This window comes from Pituophis catenifer, unplaced genomic scaffold (genome assembly GCF_029215685.1).
Source record: "Pituophis catenifer annectens isolate HBS135680 unplaced genomic scaffold, rPitCat1.0.hap2 SCAF_1, whole genome shotgun sequence".
NCBI lineage: Eukaryota > Metazoa > Chordata > Lepidosauria > Squamata > Colubridae > Pituophis > Pituophis catenifer.
In genome coordinates this window covers 247,063,131-247,080,794 of record NW_027256881.1, presented here as the reverse complement: position 1 = coordinate 247,080,794, position 17,664 = coordinate 247,063,131, and the positions used below count along the sequence as shown (strand labels likewise).

The 17,664-nt window shown below is 39.1% G+C and overlaps 1 protein-coding gene across 12 annotated transcripts in view; it reads right to left on the bottom strand.

Moving 5' to 3' along the window:
- Positions 1-17,664, bottom strand: part of TNNT3 (troponin T3, fast skeletal type) — a 53,696-nt gene that overhangs the window by 13,304 nt on the left and 22,728 nt on the right. For 4 of the 12 annotated variants that reach the window (XM_070933149.1, XM_070933187.1, XM_070933177.1 and 1 more), the window contains exons 7-10: positions 12,055-12,066; positions 4,831-4,855; positions 3,048-3,093; positions 2,361-2,477 (exon numbers count right to left, since the gene is read on the bottom strand). In XM_070933149.1, coding sequence (XP_070789250.1) covers positions 2,361-2,477; positions 3,048-3,093; positions 4,831-4,855; positions 12,055-12,066 — 200 coding nt within the window. Of the gene's footprint in view, positions 1-2,360; positions 2,478-3,047; positions 3,094-4,830; positions 4,856-11,688; positions 11,704-12,054; positions 12,067-17,664 lie in introns of all 12 variants that reach the window. The other 8 variants (XM_070933141.1, XM_070933132.1, XM_070933166.1 and 5 more) reach the window with 2 other exon arrangements.

The following is a 17,664-nucleotide window of genomic DNA, read 5'->3' as shown; positions in this document are numbered from 1 at the left end:
GGGAATGGGCCTCTCTCTGACCCACATACTTTGCCTTCCTGCACACACCATGAGTAACCTGGACAAGAAGAATGAGCTCAGCAGCAGCAGCCTTGAGGAGGTAAGCACTGGCGGGAATCCGCTCAGGGAAGCAGGGCTGGGCTGGGCTGTGGAGTCCCAGTGTCCTGGGACCTTGAAGGCCAGGTTGGACACTTGCCATCCGCTGCCTAGGGCTCTGGACAGCCTTCGCCCCCATCCGGGGGTCCTCTGCATGACCTGAGATGAGATGGCGAGGCTCCTCTGGAGGACAAGGGTTTGGCGCTCTCCCTGGTCTCGCCTTCCTCTGCTGAAGACAATGGATCCCCCCAGCTCTGCCCAAGCTACCACAGGTGCCCCTGACATGAGTTGGCTATGCCGACCCCAGCCATGCCCCACTGAGATCAAACACAACCCTGATGTGGCCCTCAATGAAATCAAGTTTGACACCCCTGTACTAAAAGGATTACTCCCAAATGACTCCCATTAGGTCCCAAATGACTAGTAACGCCATTTGTGTAAGAATTATATATTGTCCTTTCAAGCTGTATGAATGGGCATGTAGTCACTTAGAAGAAGACATGACTATTCATACTAATATTATTATTATTATTATTATTATTATTATTATTATTATTATTATTATTATTATTATTATATTTATATACCACCCTCCTCCCGAAGGACTCGGGGCGGTGTACAGCTAAAATTAAAAACATAAATATACAATATCATGGTTAAAATTAATTAAAATCATTAAATAGTTGTGGCCGAATTTTAAAACCCAAAGTTAAAACCCAATTTAAAATCATTCAATTAGACAGCCCTGCCTGTCGGAACAGTAGGATCTTGAGGGCACAGCGAAAGACCCAGAGATCAGAGATGTTACGAATATCCGGGGGCAATTCATTCCAAAGGGCAGAGGCTCTGACAGAGAAGGCTCTCCTCCTGGGTGTCGCCAGCCGGCATAACTTGGCCGACGGCACCCTGAGGAGTCCCTCTCTGTGGGAGTGAACTGGTCGGAGGGAGGCGGTTGGTGGCAGAAGGCGGTCCCGTAGATATCCTAGTCCTATGCCATGGAGCGCTTTAAAGGTGGTAACCAACACCTTGAATTGCACTCGGAAGACCACTGGGAGCCAGTGCAGCTCGCGCAGGAGGTGTTACATGGGTGTAACGAGGTGCGCCCATAACCACCCGCGTGGCCGCATTCTGGACCAGTTGGAGCCTCCGAGTGCTCTTCAAGGGGAGCCCCATGTAGAGAGCATTACAATAGTCCAGATGGGAGGTGACAAGGGCGTGAGTGACTGTGCGCAAGGCATCCCGGTCCAGAAAGGGACGCAACTGGCGGATCAGGCGAACCTGATAAAAAGCCCCCCTGACTATGGCCGTCATGTGCTCTTCTAAAGACAGCCATGAGTCCAGGAGGACGCCCAGATTGCGAGCCCTCTCTGTGGGGGGCAGAGATTCACCCCCAATAGTCAGCGATGGCACCAGCTGACTATACCGGGACCCCGGAAGCCACAGCCACTCAGTCTTGGAAGGATTGAGCTTGAGCCTATTTCTCCCCATCCAGACCCACACAGCCTCCAGGCAGCGGGACATCACATCAAGGGCATCATTGGGATGGTTTGGGGTGGAGATGTACAGCGGGGTGTCATCAGCGTACTGGTGGACTCACCCCAAAACCACGGATGATCTCACCCAGCGGCTTCACATAAATGTTGAACAGAAGGGGCGAGAGGACCGATCCCTGCGGCACCCCCCAAGCGAGGCGCCTCAAGGTCGACCTCTGCCCCCCTGCCAACACAAACTGCAAGCGGTCAGAGAGGTAGGACGAGAACCACCGTAACACAGTGCCTCCAATTCCTAATTCCCTCAACCGCTGCAGCATGATACCCATGGTCGATGGTATCAAAAGCCGCTGAGAGATCTAATAGGACCAGGACAGAGGAGCAACCCCTGTCCCGAGCCCTCCAGAGATCATCAACCAACGCGACCAATGCCGTTTCTGTGCTGTACCCCTGCCTGAAGCCCGACTGGTACGGGTCCAAATAGACAGCTTCCTCCAGGTACCGGGGTAGCTGTTGTGCCACCACACTCTCGACAACCTTCGCCACAAAACGAAGGTTGGAGACCGGACGATAATTTACTAATACAGCCGGGTCCAGGGATGGCTTCTTGAGGAGAGGCCTCACCTCCGCCTCTTTCAAGGATAGAATAAAAATTCTTACATGCAATTTATGTTCCGCAAAAAATATCATCGGCTCCCTTAATATTTAATTTAATTCATGGTCTGTCCTCGTGCTGAAGACCTTAAAATAGTTGACTACTTGAGGAAAACTTACAATTCTCTCTTTAAGAGCCATTATATCTTCTTCCTCTTTTTTCCGGTTTTCAAAGTGATTATCAATTAAGGCTTGAAGCTCAATCAAGTCTTTGTTCTGCCTCTTCTTCTGAATATCCTGGGGAAAGAAAGGAGAGGAACAGAGATGGTATTCAGCAGGTTCTGACCAGTTCTGGAGAACCAGTAGTGGAAATTTTGAGTAGTTTGGAGAACCAGTAAATACCACCTCTGATTGGCCCCGCTCCCATCTATTCTCTGCCTCCCAAGTCCTAGCTGATCAAGAGGAAATGGGGATTTTGCAGTAACCTTCCCCTGGAGTGGGGAGGGAATAGAGATTTTACAGTATCCTTCCCTTGCCACGCCCACCAAGCCACGCCCACCAAGCCATGCCACGCCCACCAAGCCACATCCACAGAACCGGTAGTAAAAAATTTTGAATCACACCACTGGAGAGGAACCAAGGTTCCATGACACCAAGTATAATTATTGGGATGGCGTAGATTCCCTCCACAGAAAAACTTTACATATTCCCATTTATTGAAACATCTATCAGTTGCATCAGTTATATCTTCTCATAGTTACGGAACTTATTCAGAAATGATTTTTATACTGTGATGAAAACCACTTTCTTGTCTAAAACTTAGACTAGCGAGACAAGAGATTCACTGGAAGAACCAGCAATACTCACATCAAAGTCTACTTTCTCACCCTCTGGGATCTTAGGTGCAGTCAACCTTTGTGGATGTTAAGAGAAAGAAAAACACATAAGATCCTGAGAAAAAATATTTTAGAAGTAAGGAGAAGAGACATTTTTTGAAAGATTTGCTTGCATGACAATTTAACTGAAATAAATTTGCCCAAATACTATTTAAGAAAATCATACAGAAAATCATGCAGAATTTGGAAAGTGGAATTCAAAACTGTTAATGGGTTTGATGCACTGTCTAGCAACAATCACATTTTTCCTCCAGTACAAATCATTAATTTTACAAATTAGCCATTCCAATTCTATTAGATAGAGAAGCATCAGAAATAGTTTGACAAGTTCTAAAAATGTGAATGTAATAATCATGATTAAATTGGATTTTTTTGGTCTGTTGAAAGCATTAGTTCTCTATAAACGAATCTGGATCTCTCATTTAATTAATATGTAATGGAAACTGTGAATAAACCTCTGTACTTTTTGTGTGATGTCCTACTTTACCAAATAGCTTGGGTTTTTTTTCTCATATCACCCTTCAAAACATTAGAGAAATATTTATGCGATCAGTCTCCAAATTAGTCTTCCCTAATCTGGTGCCTTCTAGATGTATGGAGATTGAAATTCCATAATCTCCATAATCAACAGAATTAACAGCTGGGCTTTCTGGAATTTATAGTCGCAAAACACCTGCAAGTATGAGGTTAAGGACAACCATCACAACATATCCAATAAGATTAGTTCCGTGACCCAAAGGTGCTTTTTCAGGAGGCAATTGGATTTTCTTATTTTTTTCTTTTGAAGATGTTTCGCTTCTCATCCAAGAAGCTTCTTCAGCTCTGACAGGATAGTGGGGAATGGAAAGGTTTACATTCCTTGCAGACAGCTGGTAATCTGTATCCTTTAGGGGGCATTGAAGCACTTGGAGGTGTCTGTGTCCTCAGGGTCGCCTGAGTCGTGCTCCTGGTTCCTGTAGTATGCAATTTTTCTCTGGAAATCCATTCCTATTCTACACCATTCAAAGGGTGTTCATCCCAAATGTATAAAAATTGCAAACTATAGGAACAGGAGCACTACTCAGGTGAACTCTCTAAAACGACCCTCTAAAACAGGGATGTCAAACTCGATTTTATTGAGGATTTTGTTTGACCTCGGGGAGGGTGGGGTGTGTGGCTGGGGGGCATGGCCAGCTCAACCTCACTCATGTCAGGGGCACCTGTGGTGGCTTGGGCAGGGCTGGGGAGATCCATTGTCTCCAGCAGAGGAAGGTGAGATCAGGAAGTAGCCTAACCCCAACTCTAACCCTGCTCTAAAAGGATGCAGATTACCAGCTGTCTGCAAGAAATATAAATCCTTCCATTCCTCACTATCCTGTCAGAGCTGAAGAAGCTTCTTGGATGAGAAGCGAAATGTTTTCACAAGAAAAAACAAGAAAGTTTCAGTCCTGAAAAAGCACCATTGGGGCACCCATAACCTGGATGACTGAGAATCTCCAAAGGATATTAGTTCTGTGCGTATTACTGGATGGACCATATGTACATCTAATTGTGAAAACTTCTTTAGATCTAAAGATCTAAAAAAGATCTTTACATTTCATCCTAAAATGAAGTATGAAATATGTGGAAATTACAGATAAATATAGCTAACTAAATGTGAAAGACATCAAATATCTAACTGGCTATCCTCATTTGCATTACATGAACTATAAACATTTAAAACCAAAGTCAAGAATGGCTATAATATTTCTCCATTAAACATGTCCTAAACTTACGTTGGTATTGGTCTGGGTTTCTTCTCTAAATATAGCAAAGCAGGAATTAAGCAGGGGAGAAAAGGAGAAAAAAAGATGAAAGCAAGAAACAAGAACAGAATAAATCCTACTTCATTTGCATATATATATATATATATATATATATATATATATATATATATATATATATATGAAATTAAATATATGAATTACACTTTTGACATAGCATAAAGACATACTCTTTGACAAACTAATTTCACTTAGGAGGAAAAAAGTTCAGAAAAAATACAAGAGCAGTCTGCATGAAAGCTTTGGAATAATATCCAGAAGGCAATAATTCTTTTAATGACTGCATCTAGTTCTCAAATACCTTCCATAACCCCATACATTATAAAAAAGGTAAAGGTAAAGGTTCCCCTCGCACATATGTGCTAGTCGTTCCTGACTCTAGGGGACGGTACTCATCTCCGTTACAAAGCCAAAGAGCCAGCGCTGTCTGAAGACGTCTCCATGGTCATGTGGCCGGCATGACTAAACGCCAAAGGCGCACGGAACGCTGTTACCTTCCCACCAAAGGTGGTCCCTATTTTTCTACTTGCATTTTTTACGTGCTTTCGAACTGCTAGGTTGGCAGAAGCTGGGACAAGTAACGGAAGCTCACCCTGTTACGCGGCACTAGGGATTCGAACAGCTGAACTGCCGACCTTTCAGTCGACAAGCTCAGCATCTGAAGCATCGTATCCCCATCACCGTCATACATTATATATGAGTTCAAAGAATTCAGTCTTACATTGCTCTTACTGCCTTTTTAAAAAAATTTTGGCTTTGTGGTGATATTTCAGCACAAAAGTTCATTACTTTTTGGACGTAATACTTTGTACAGTACATAGTCTAACTTCAAAAAACCGATCATTCTGCTTCTGACTGCATAAAATGTCTAAAGAATATAAGTGATTGGGAAAACATGTTATATTATTCATTCAGTTCAAAACCAATCATCTTAAAGCAAAACATAACTCTCTCCTTCCTCTCTGTTAAATGAAAGCAACATTTAATAACACCAGCCTTAAAACAGACAATTTGCTTTGGAGAAAGAATTGCCTGATAATTTTACATATGGATATTTTTATCCAGTTTCTGAATTATTCTAATCAAAGCCCAGACAAGGAACTATGCAGAAAAAATAATAAATATTGAAGGGGAATGGGAAAATGAGATATGAAAACTATGACAAATTGCAAGAAGAAAACCCACTGGTTGAAAAGCATTTGTTTCTTGCACAAAATAACTTTCATATGATTATGGTACGTTCATGTTTTTTTTTTTCTTTTTAACCAAACTCCCATGTCCTGTCAGTTTTTTTTTCTAATCTTGTTACATCTTACATTTCTACTACATTCATGTAGAGTTCTTGGTGTTTTCTGAGCTTAGTTGTTACTTGGAAACATTTCATTGTCCAGCTAGCTAATATTTAGATAATGATGTTGTCTAGTTGGGTAATTAAATATCTCCAAACAAACAACCAAGCTCTGAGAACAATGAGAACTCCACGGTTTAACCCTGAGCTACATATATTCTCTTCTATTGGTACTAAATTTTATGCTAAATTACCGTATTTTTCGGAGTATAAGACGCACCTACCTTTTTTGGTGAGGAAAAGAAGAAAAAGAAATGTCCCTCTGCCTCTGAGCAATTTTGCCTCATTGCAGTAAACAGCAAACAGCCTGCTTTATTTTTGTTTTCAGCATAGCTTGATTAGCACAAGGAAAAAAAAAAATCTGCTCCAGCAATTTACCTCTTTGCAGCAAGCAGCAGAGCCCTGCACAAAACAGCTGAGAGCAAATCAGCTGAGAGTCGGGAGGCCGATCCAATCAACTTGTGCTAATTAGCCTATGCTGAAGCTGAAAGGAGCTGTTTTTTCTTGCTGTTTGCTTGCAAGGAGGTAACTGCTGCGAGGCAGAGGCCAAAGGGTGGGGGCCAGTGGGTGGGCGGAGCTATATTCGGTGTATAAGACGCACCTAAATTGTCACCCCCTTTTAGGGGGGAAAAAGGTGCGTCTTATACTCTGAAAAATACGGTATATATTTGTATAATGTTCTTGCTTAAGTAGTTGTTTGACTTTTAAGAAGTTTTCCATGAACGTTTGGTCTTTAAAAAGGTTTTTTGTTCATTTGCTCCAGGAATAGGGACAAATATTTATATACTTCCTGAATATAAAATAACACTAAAACCGAAGAAAATAAAAGTTAATTCTAATTCAATTTAGGTTAGGATATTTCTTTTTGAAGAAACTGGATAAAACATACAAATAAAGATTCTTTTCTTCTGATGTCCTTTTTTATTTTTTAATCTCAGTCACTTTCTTATATATAAATATTCAGAGGCATACTGTAATTTCTACACAAATCCTGCCAAAAGATAAAGCCCATCCTTAAAAAGAGCAAAAAAAAAAAAAAAAAGTGGAAGATAAACACGGGAGCTTTTAAAAGTAAAAGAAAATTGGCATCATGTAAAGAAGTCTTATCTCTCCCTTCTGAATCTGAAATGTAGAAAGCAGCACAACTCATCAGTAAAAACAGCTGTCATTCATCCATAGTGTCCTTTATAACTTTCTACTAGGACAGCTTAAATTTAGAAAAGCTCGTTAGTAGCATAATGAAAATGTCAGACTATGAACAAATGCTAAATACAGGTAGTCCTCTACTTAAGACCAGAATTGAGACCAGAATTTCTGTTGCTGAGCAAGGCAGTTGTTAACTCAAGTTACGCCCGATTTTACCATTTTGCCACAATTGCCAAGTGAATCACTGCAGTTCTTAAGTGAATCATTTTGGTTGTTAAGTGAATCTGGCTTCCCATTGCTTGTTGGAAGCCAGTTGGGAAGGTGGCAAATGGAGATCACATGACCCTGCAATGGTTGTAAATACATGGTGATTGCCAATTGCCCAAACTTTGATCTCATGACCGTGGAGATGCTGCAACAATTATAAATGCAAAGACAAGTTATGTCACTTTTTTTCAATGCCTTTGTAACTTTGAATGGACACTAGTGAATGATTGTTAAGTCAAGGACTACCTGTATCTGTAGGTATGAAGTATATGGAAGCTGATGTTGGTGGAAGTATGCAGGAACTGTTTTGTAGACCAGAGGGCCTGAAACATGTTTTGTGTCCAGAACAACATTTGGAAGCAACTCAGCAGATGCCTCCTCAGCTCACTGGTGTATAAGAAAGGGACCAGCACAATTAGACTTGAAAAATTCTTTATTGTAGCCCATGTCAGTAAATGTAGTTTTACCTTCCTGTGGAATTGATTTCCTGGTCTGATCCTGATTCCAGTTCCTACTGGAACTTAAAGGATTTTCTTCCAGGGGAAATACTATTCTTAAAAGAACTATTTTTTTTTTCAGACCATAGCAAGTGAAGGAAGGGGGTGGTGTGGTGGCCGAGAGGTGGAGCTCTCATCTCACGATCAGGAGGCTGTGACTTCGATCTTAGGTAGAGGCAGATATTTCTCTCTCTGGGTACACCGAGAATATATCTGCTGACATAAACTCCACACTGGCATCAGGGAGGGCATCCAGCCAGTAAACACTCAGTTCCATTCAGTTGCCCAGACTCCACCCCACAAGGGATTATGGGGTTGTTAAAAGAGGATGACGATAGCAAGTGAAGGAAGGGTTTAATACTCCCATGCAATTACAATTGGATTGTGGATGGTGGGATGGTGGATGAATTTAATATCATATTATAGGTATTTTGGACCTCAATGAGAGTTCTTTTTCATCTATTGGGATTTACTAATAGGCACTGTATATTTGTGACAGCTTGGTTTACAAGAAAGCATATTCCTAACAAACTGAAAATATTAGAGGCTGTGTTACAGCTGTAATGATTTGGTCCACTTTCTGATATTATGATGATTAAAGATTCAATGTCAAAGAAAAAAAAGTATTAGTTACAAGAATGATGTACTGCCTCCAAGGGCCACCAAAACACCATAATCATATTCTACTTCTTCAGATGGGAATGGAAGACAAAGGAAGGTAGCCAATCAAATGCTCTTCCTCCATGACTGCCATTTGGTCAATTGTCCTTTCTGTTTTTCAGACTGAAGAATCCATTTGTTAAAATGCCAGTACACTATTTATTAGACATTTCTCCTCCTTTCCTATCCTCTTAGTTCTTCATACTTCTGCCAAACCTGCTCTGAAATAAATGCTTGCTCCTTCAAAATAGATTTGGGGAGTCCGTAATAGGCAAAGGAATTCATTCTACCCTTATTCTTATCTCTGAAGACTAGATTATACTCTTGTAGGTCAACACCCAAGAAAATCTAACCTTCCTTGGGCACGTGCTAGTACGTACTGTACAATGAGACATTTAAAGAGAATCTAAGCTATAAATTCTTGAAGTAGAGTTTTGCTGTTTTTTCATGCAAAGTATCCTGTGTATTTATGTGTATTTATTTATTTTTAAAAATTGTTACTGGAAATATCCAGAAACAACTTCCCCAGTTCTGTTAAAACCCACCCCAGATCCATCAAACAAAGACCTGTTCTACATATCCCCAATAGGTTTTCATGTCTTGGTTATTCATAGGTTATGGTATGTGCAGTCCAAGACATTTAGGACAGCTTGTGTAAAAAAAAAAAGGGGGGGACTAAATTAACATGTTAAATTAAATTAGCATGTTAAATTAAATTAACATGCTCCCAGAGCAGCTCAAGGATGCTACAAAACTGTCTTTATAATGTTCCTTCTGGAATAGAAATCAAGATTTAATCACCTGATCTTCCCAAGCTCCTATAACACTGAAGAGATACTGGGGAGGGGAGAGATTGCACTGATCTGAAACTAAGGAAAGGAGCCTTGGAATATATATTTGGCAGAAAAGAACAAAAAAAACCCTTCTAATAATATGAATATGGTAGCTAGGCAAGGGTTTTGCCTACTGCCAAAACAACAACAGATCACCCTAACATTTAAGAAACTGCTTTTTTAAAGAAAAAAAATCCTCTAGTTTCTAAGATTGTTTTCCATGTTGTATGAAGAATAGGTTGAAATGCATTGGCATTATTCAAGAATTAGAGGGGAAAATAAGATAGAAGTAGAATCCTCTGGATCTTTGAGTTTCAGGTTTCTACATATATTTTTAAACTAAAAGCTAAATGAATTCATAATCTGGGGCATCCCATCCGAGGAGAAAAGGTGCTCCTATTAATATTAGTTAACAGGCTTAACCTGGTGCCATCTTGAACCATAACCTAAAGATAAAGGGAATGAAGACCATGCTTGCTAGGAGTTTAAGCACTGTAGACCAATACATTTGAGAATTCTGAGAACTGTAGCCCAGCATTTGGCTGGTAATTTATAGATCCTAAGATTTAAATTGATCAATTGAAATGAGAGTGACATATTTTGCTCATACATATTAAAGAATTGTAATGGGCTGCTTACAAAAAACAAAAAAAACAAAGCCATTCAAAGTTTGACTAAGTAGAAGGAGGAATGCCAGTTGTAAACACAGATCTTCCTGGGGTATCACTTGGTTTAGGTCTAGTTGTAATCAAACAAGCAACTCATTCAAGAAACATCACTCTCACTAGTTCATGACAGGAGAACACCGTTCAACCTAAAGGCTGAATTCACTGCCTTGAATATAGATGCAGTCCAAATTGTAAGCAATGACTCCTCAATATTTTCCCACATATACAGACATATTCCATTCAGGCACACTTTCTCTCTTATACTATAGTTCTTTGTCACAGGTATGCACACCTTTCAGTCAGAAGGAGGAGTGCCTACAATAGCTGAAAATGACCAATGGAACCACATCAACCTGGATAGCTCAACAGACAGAGCTCTGTAATTTAACACCAGCTGTCTGCAATTAAAGTAAGATCGAATCTTGCCAGGCTCAAGATTGACTCAGCCTTCCATCCTTTCTAAGGTAGGTAAATTGAGGACCCAGTTTGGGGGGGCAATAAGTTGACTTTGTATAAATATACAAAAGTATGAAGGCTATTGCTTAATGCACTGTAAGCCGCCCTGAGTCTCCGGAGAAGGGCGGCATATAAATCAAAATTAAAAAAAAAAACCCAAAACCCTCATCAGAGGCTTTGTAGAATGTCTGTATGGCGAGACAAAGAAAAAGGGGAAAACACTATCTTAATTCCAAAACAACCAAAAATGAAAGTAATTTGCCTCCATAACAAGTTGGGGACAAGATGAAGGCTATGTCAGGAGGACATGTACTCTAAAAATAGTTAGTAGGACAGTTTGGGAGTATGTTGGTTAGATGTGAGAATAATCCCACTGTCACACAATGCAAACAGACTTAACAGCAGTTTTGCAGTTTGGGAAGATAGTTTTTCAAGGCTACATCATCAGAGAGAGTTAGCCTTATCCTTTCCTAAAGAAAGGCCTCTCAAAAATCCCTTCTTCTATCATATTAACGAAACTCTTTTTTATGTTATGACATTTTTAAAATTCATGTAAATATATATCAACTTTGCTTTGTCTCTAAAGAATTCAAGGCACTTTAAAGACATTCTCAAGTGTGGGGCTCTAGTGTGTGTATGCAGAACATTCTAGAACAGGGGTGGGCAACTTTTATGACTTGTGGACTTCAACTCCCAGAATTCCTGAGCCAGCCATGTTAGCTCAGGAATTCTAGGAATTGAAGTCCACGAGTCATAAAAGGGCCATAGTTGCCCACCTCTGTTCTAGAATAATCTCCTAAGAAAAACTCAATATTTTAATATCGTCCAACTTATCCTCAAGTCATTGGGAATATTGTTGAACACTGTTGGTGCCAGTCTAGAGAAAATAAGGAAGAGATAAAATAAAGTTGGTTGATTGAATGGACAGTACATACCTTCTTCCCAGACTTCTATCAGAAGCATCATGGTGGAAAGAATAGTGATGTGAAGCAAAGAAGGAAAAAGTATAAAAATATAAACATATGTATGCCTAATGGGTAGAATGGGTGATTAATGGGTAGAATGGAAGAAAAAAAGAAAAGGTCCACAGGCATTTGTGGAAGCTGTGAAGATTTGAAAAACTGTAATGACAGGTTAATGCAGCTATGAGTAAAGAGCAATAAAGCAAAAACATAGTTGTTTGTGATAGTAGGTTAATATTACTCGTTGATTTTGTTTCTTCTCTTTCAATATCCCATTCACACAAATGTATACTATGTACATATTAGAGAATAGGAGGAATTGGAAGTTGTGTCACATACCTGGCTCATGAACTTCATCAGGTAAGAAGTATCATGGATCAAGATGTAACAAACCGCAAGAGAACAAAAACAAGAGTGACATGTTAATCTGAGGGTCTTTGAACTTTGAGTTTGAAAAGAGGAAGAGAAAAGAAAGTAGTAAGCAAAATCAGTAGTCATTGGTGAAGAAAGTTAATAGACCATGTAAAGGCAGCCAAATAGGAAATACATAATAGAGAATTTGCAAAGCCATAGAATTAATGTTACTTTGCTCATGAATAGTTTGTCAGCCTTGTATAAACAAAAAGGAATTCACAGTCTTATTCTGCAAATAATTATTGTTGTGCTAATGCCTTGGAGTGAAGTAACAGGATGCTATGGAAATGCAGGTATCCTTTCATTCTGCTGATAATATCACACAGTAATATCAAAAGTGCTCACAGAGAATTATTTCCATGAAAACAAGGGGATCGGAAGTAAACATTCTTTTTTGTTGTGGTCCGCCAGCAGCCTGCGGAGCTGGCAGCGAAGTCAGACAGTGAGGAGATTGGGGAGGAATATGGGCCAGTCCTGGAGTCTGGGGAAGGCCCGGACGAGTGCTCTGCGTAGGAGGCAGAGATGGGGCCAGGGCCATCTGGGAGTGATGCGCGGACTCCGGAGCCTCCAGAGTTGGACAGCAGAGAGGCAGAGGAACAGGAGGAGCCTTTTCCTAGTGTGCCCATGCACAGACCTGCCAGAAGGCACGAACAGTTAAAACAAAAGGGACGACTCGGGAGTGAGGCCTGGAAATGATTGATCCCTCTCATAAGGCTTAAAAGAGAAGCAAAGGTATATGGGCAATTTGCAGGAAAGCAACGTTGTTAATTCTGTTCCCAGTCGGCATCTTTGTTTGATTCTGGACTCCACATGACTTTGCCAAGTAGGTCTTTGGCAGAGTGACAAAGGAGATAAAGGTTGGTGATTATACTGAAGGACTTCTCCCGAAGGACTTTTTGCAACTAATTGGGACTCAGCTGTGAATGAAAGTGATTCATAGCTGTTGCAATAAAAGAGGTTTTGGGGACTACTCATGTGTTTTAATAACTAAGTAAGCCTAGGTCACAACATTTTTTATGTTTATTTTTTTCTGGATAGATGGCATAGTTTTATTAATTTATCTATTAGATTTAGAAGCTGCCCAATTAGATTTTACATTTTAAAAAATGTCCAGAATAACACAACATAAATGCCCCACCCCCATGAAACAACATATACCAATAACTGACAGCACCCCCAATAACTGACAGCAACCATCTCATTCCCAAACTATCCTAGACTATGTTTATAATAAGAATGCATTAATTATCCAGAATAAGGTTTTAACAGTGTCATACTTTTCATTTTAAAAAAAAAGTTATTCACAGAACTGCACATATAATCTTAGGCTGACTATGAGTTTGATTTTATCTTTTTAGTATCAAAGAATGCAAGCCCTTGCTATGGTTATTTAGCAAATAATTCATTTATTTTTTCCTAATAAATGGAAATAAAGATTCTTCTGTAGGTGTTACAATTTTTATGACCAATAAGCGAATCTTGCTCCAATTCCAGAAGAAAAAAACCTCCAAAATTCATTTCTTCAGGACCACATAAAGCTAGGATCTAGTTCTAAAACATAAACAGTGTTTTTGCAATCAAACATTCACAAGGAATAGTCCTTTATGAACATATACACTTTTTATGCAATATAAACTTTTATGGCTACCATGTCAGCTCCCCTGCCCTTTTCAGCATATATTAAGAAAAATCCTATTTTTCCAAAAAACTTTTGGCTTAGGTAATTAGGACTTCTGGAGCTTGTAGCCTCAACACACCAGAAAGGCACTGAGTTGGGGCAGGCTGATGTTGTGTGAAGAGATCAGTCCCTCACTAATTCTGCAACATTCTTCCCAATTCTATGTCATTTTGCCCTTGAGGTTCTGGGCAGCTCCCTATTCCACATCCTTTCTTCCTATATGTAATGTATGTTAAACAGCATTATTGTCAAATCAAGGATCTTCTGGGAGTATCACTAAGACCAAGCAAGAGTTCTTTTGCATTTCCTTGCTTCACCTTTGAATTCTTCCACACACGTCTATTTAAAACAATTGGTGGAATTCAGATGTTCATGCCACACATCTGGTTCAGATGAAGCACAGGTGTCAATAGGGGAGAAAGAGGACAAAACAAAGAAGAAATACAGGGTTGTTACAATAACCTTAAACTTCTGCAAGCCAAGGTTAAAATTCTTAACTCATAAGTATGTTTTTAAAAAAAGAAGGCAAACCAATAATGTGTGGAAAAATTAATGGGGAGTCAAATGTGAATGAAAAAAGCAGGGAAAGAATATGTGAACAGAGCAGACGGTAGAGAACCATGCAAATGACTCATGTTGTCAATTAACAATGAATTTTATAAGTCATCTGGAATTCAGTGTGATTTATTCTGGGATAACATGTATAGAATTATAATTCTAGATGCCACAATTCACATAATTGTCCAATATTTACATGAAACAACTATTCACAAAGGTTTAGTCTTGCTTGTTATTGTTATAATATCCCAATTTTTTTAGGGGGGCATTACACATGGCATAAATGGGAGCCTTTCTTCATTCTATTACAATACAACCCTGTGAGATATTTTAAGATTAAAGACAAAGGCTAGTCCAAATTTAGGTTCAAGTTCTTAATTCTACAGAGAACTCACTAGGTGACCTAGTGAGTTCTGTATTGAGTTAAGGACTTGAACCAAAATTTATAAAATCTAACTGTAACACCACTGCACTAAAGTATGCAATTCACACATGATAAACCATCTCTAGATCAGCTTCTGAAAAGTTTCTGAAAAGGATGTAAGCCCTGCCCAAAAATATTTCACTTTTCCAGTTTTAGAATTTTCAGCTAAGAATCCTCAACTAAAAAGTACTGTCAATAATTTTATATCCCAAAGTTGTTATATAAACTTTTTATATACATAAAAAAGTTTATATAAGAACTTTTTACACACTAATGACAAAACCGTATGTCCTTGTACATAATAATTGCACGATTTATAACTCAACAGAGATAGTTAAGGAAGAAATAAGTTGTTAAGGTAATGTGTTGTTCTCCTGTTCTCTTCCATCAACTTCACATTTGTGCACACACCAATATGAGATGGAAAGAGAAGAATTCAGAAGTCAAATCACATACCTGGTTCATGAACTTCACCAGATGGGAAGTATCATGGATGAAGTAAAATTGAGACAATAGAAAATAAGAATATTAGAAAAGGGAAAAGATGCAACAAAGTATTTTAAGATAGTATTGAGAAAGACAATGGCTTATTATAGAAAGGGTAATGCAGTTAAATCTTAAAACATGGAATTATAGTATGCATATTAGCAAATGCTTTACTGGAATGCAGAGCATGCAAATGCAGCGTAGAAAAATATAAATATCAAAATTTGCAGAAGATTTGAAGACCAGTAAATAGCTTTGAAGGACACAGCTATGTTTTTCAGGTATTGGGGTTGTTAGGATATGGTTTGAGCCTAACAGGTTGTCCAGGCAATATATGTGTTCTGTGACTTTAATATGAATATGTATTGTGTGACTTTAAAGTTTTACTGCTGATTCATTGTAATGCTGAGTCATGCTGTAATTAGATAATCACTAGTTGTAAACGCATTTAAGAAAGATACTGTAACGTATTCAGTTGATGATATGCTACCATAGTGTGAGGAGTTGCTCTCATTGTGCTATGATCGTTGGATGGATCTGCTACCATCGTGGTTTGTGAACCAGAGTGAGTTTGTTATTCTAACCAACTACTGTTTGTATGGTAAGAAGATTTCTGTATCACTGGACTGATTTAACTGGCAAAGACTTGGATTGATTTAAAGACTATGAGATTGTTTTTTTCACTATAAAGTAAACTTTTGATAAACCAGTTTGCACATCTCTTATTCATTGCTCTCAGCAACGTTTCTCTATGCTCTACACTCTGCTGGTTGGTAACACAACAACAATATCCTTAACAGGGTTAATTTATGAGGAGCACATCTAGCTCCACAATCTATATATATACCAAGTGTTTAGTTTATACCAGTGGTGTGAAGCTCATGGCATCATGGTGGCATCGTGTGATGTATCAGGACTTTTTTCCCCTTCGCTAAACCGGGTATGGGCGTGGCCAGCACGTGACTTATCCTGCCCGCGGGCCGGGGATTTGACAGCCCTGGTTTATACTATTGCCTTCACACACATACACTTACATATTTTCTTTCAAAGTATACAGAGGGTCATAGGATATGAATTTAGCTTATACTAGTGACACACAATGACACCAAAGGAAAAGATCAGCATGTTCCAAGAATAATTTCTGTTTTTTGTTGCATGTGCAATGCCCAGCCAGAACCAGGAGCAATTGCTCTTTATCTCTTCCTCCCTTAAGTTTCCAATTGTTTAATCACACAATGTGATGAGCATTTTGTTACATTTGTTCTATCACACTTACACAGTTACCTATCTGGAATTTGTTTTATTGTTTGAAAATTCTAGGGACCAGTTATTAGTTTTCATTTCTTGCTGTAGACAAGTGATCACTTGTTGAATCATCCCAACAAAAGAAGACGGTGAAAATAATGAAGTTCCTAGAATCCCAAGATCTCTTGTGCCATCAGGCCATCACAGTATTGTTTCTAGCAGAAATATTGATACAAATATTCCTTATCTGCAAATCAGACCATCATCTACATGTCTGAAGATGAGGCATCTGCAATGAGCACGGTTGGCTTCCAAATGATAGGCACAAGTGGGTGATCAAAATCTCATCACTTTTGTATGCTTAAGTCATGATAAAAAGGTGGGGCTTTAATTGTCCAGTCCCTATCGCCATTTTGAAATTAGTGATTATTGTTCTAGATGCCTCTATGTGGGTATTTGTGGGATTGCCAGGACATATGGCAAAATGAAGCCAATCTACAGGTGATCTGGGAGGAAGCAAGAGTGCACACAGAGAATAACTCCTCCTTCTACTAAAACTTGAATTAGAGTTGCAAACACCAGACTTTACAGATCTCTCTCTCTATATATATATATATAAAGAGGTAGCTTTAAAAGCACAGAAGTTTCAGCCACATGAAAAATGCAGGGCCAATTTAATAGGAAGATGTATTGAAAAAGGTGCATCAGGAATCCATTTACCACCTTTTTCAAATCTCTTTTCTGTAATAGATTCAAATCTCGTGCAAAATCATAGTTTGTTTAACTATGATTAGTTAAACCAACTGGCTAGGCTAGCAAAACTTTTTTAAAAAAATCACTGTTCAAGATTACAAACCACAATGCCTGAATTCACATAATACACTAAGTTAAAACCAGCCAAACCATATTATGTCTTTGCATAATGTTGAACCGGCTTGTATGATACATTCTTCCTTCAGATTTTTTTTTCAGAAACATAGACTACCAAGTTGCTGCAAGCAAGATAACTTGGCCATTTAGATCAGTTCACAAGCTCATGCTTTGAACTACACTTTGCCAGAAATCCACGTAGGACTTCCAAAAAGCAGCTACTTATATACCTGATACATCTCAAAAGCACATTCTGGCAATATAATTTTCAACC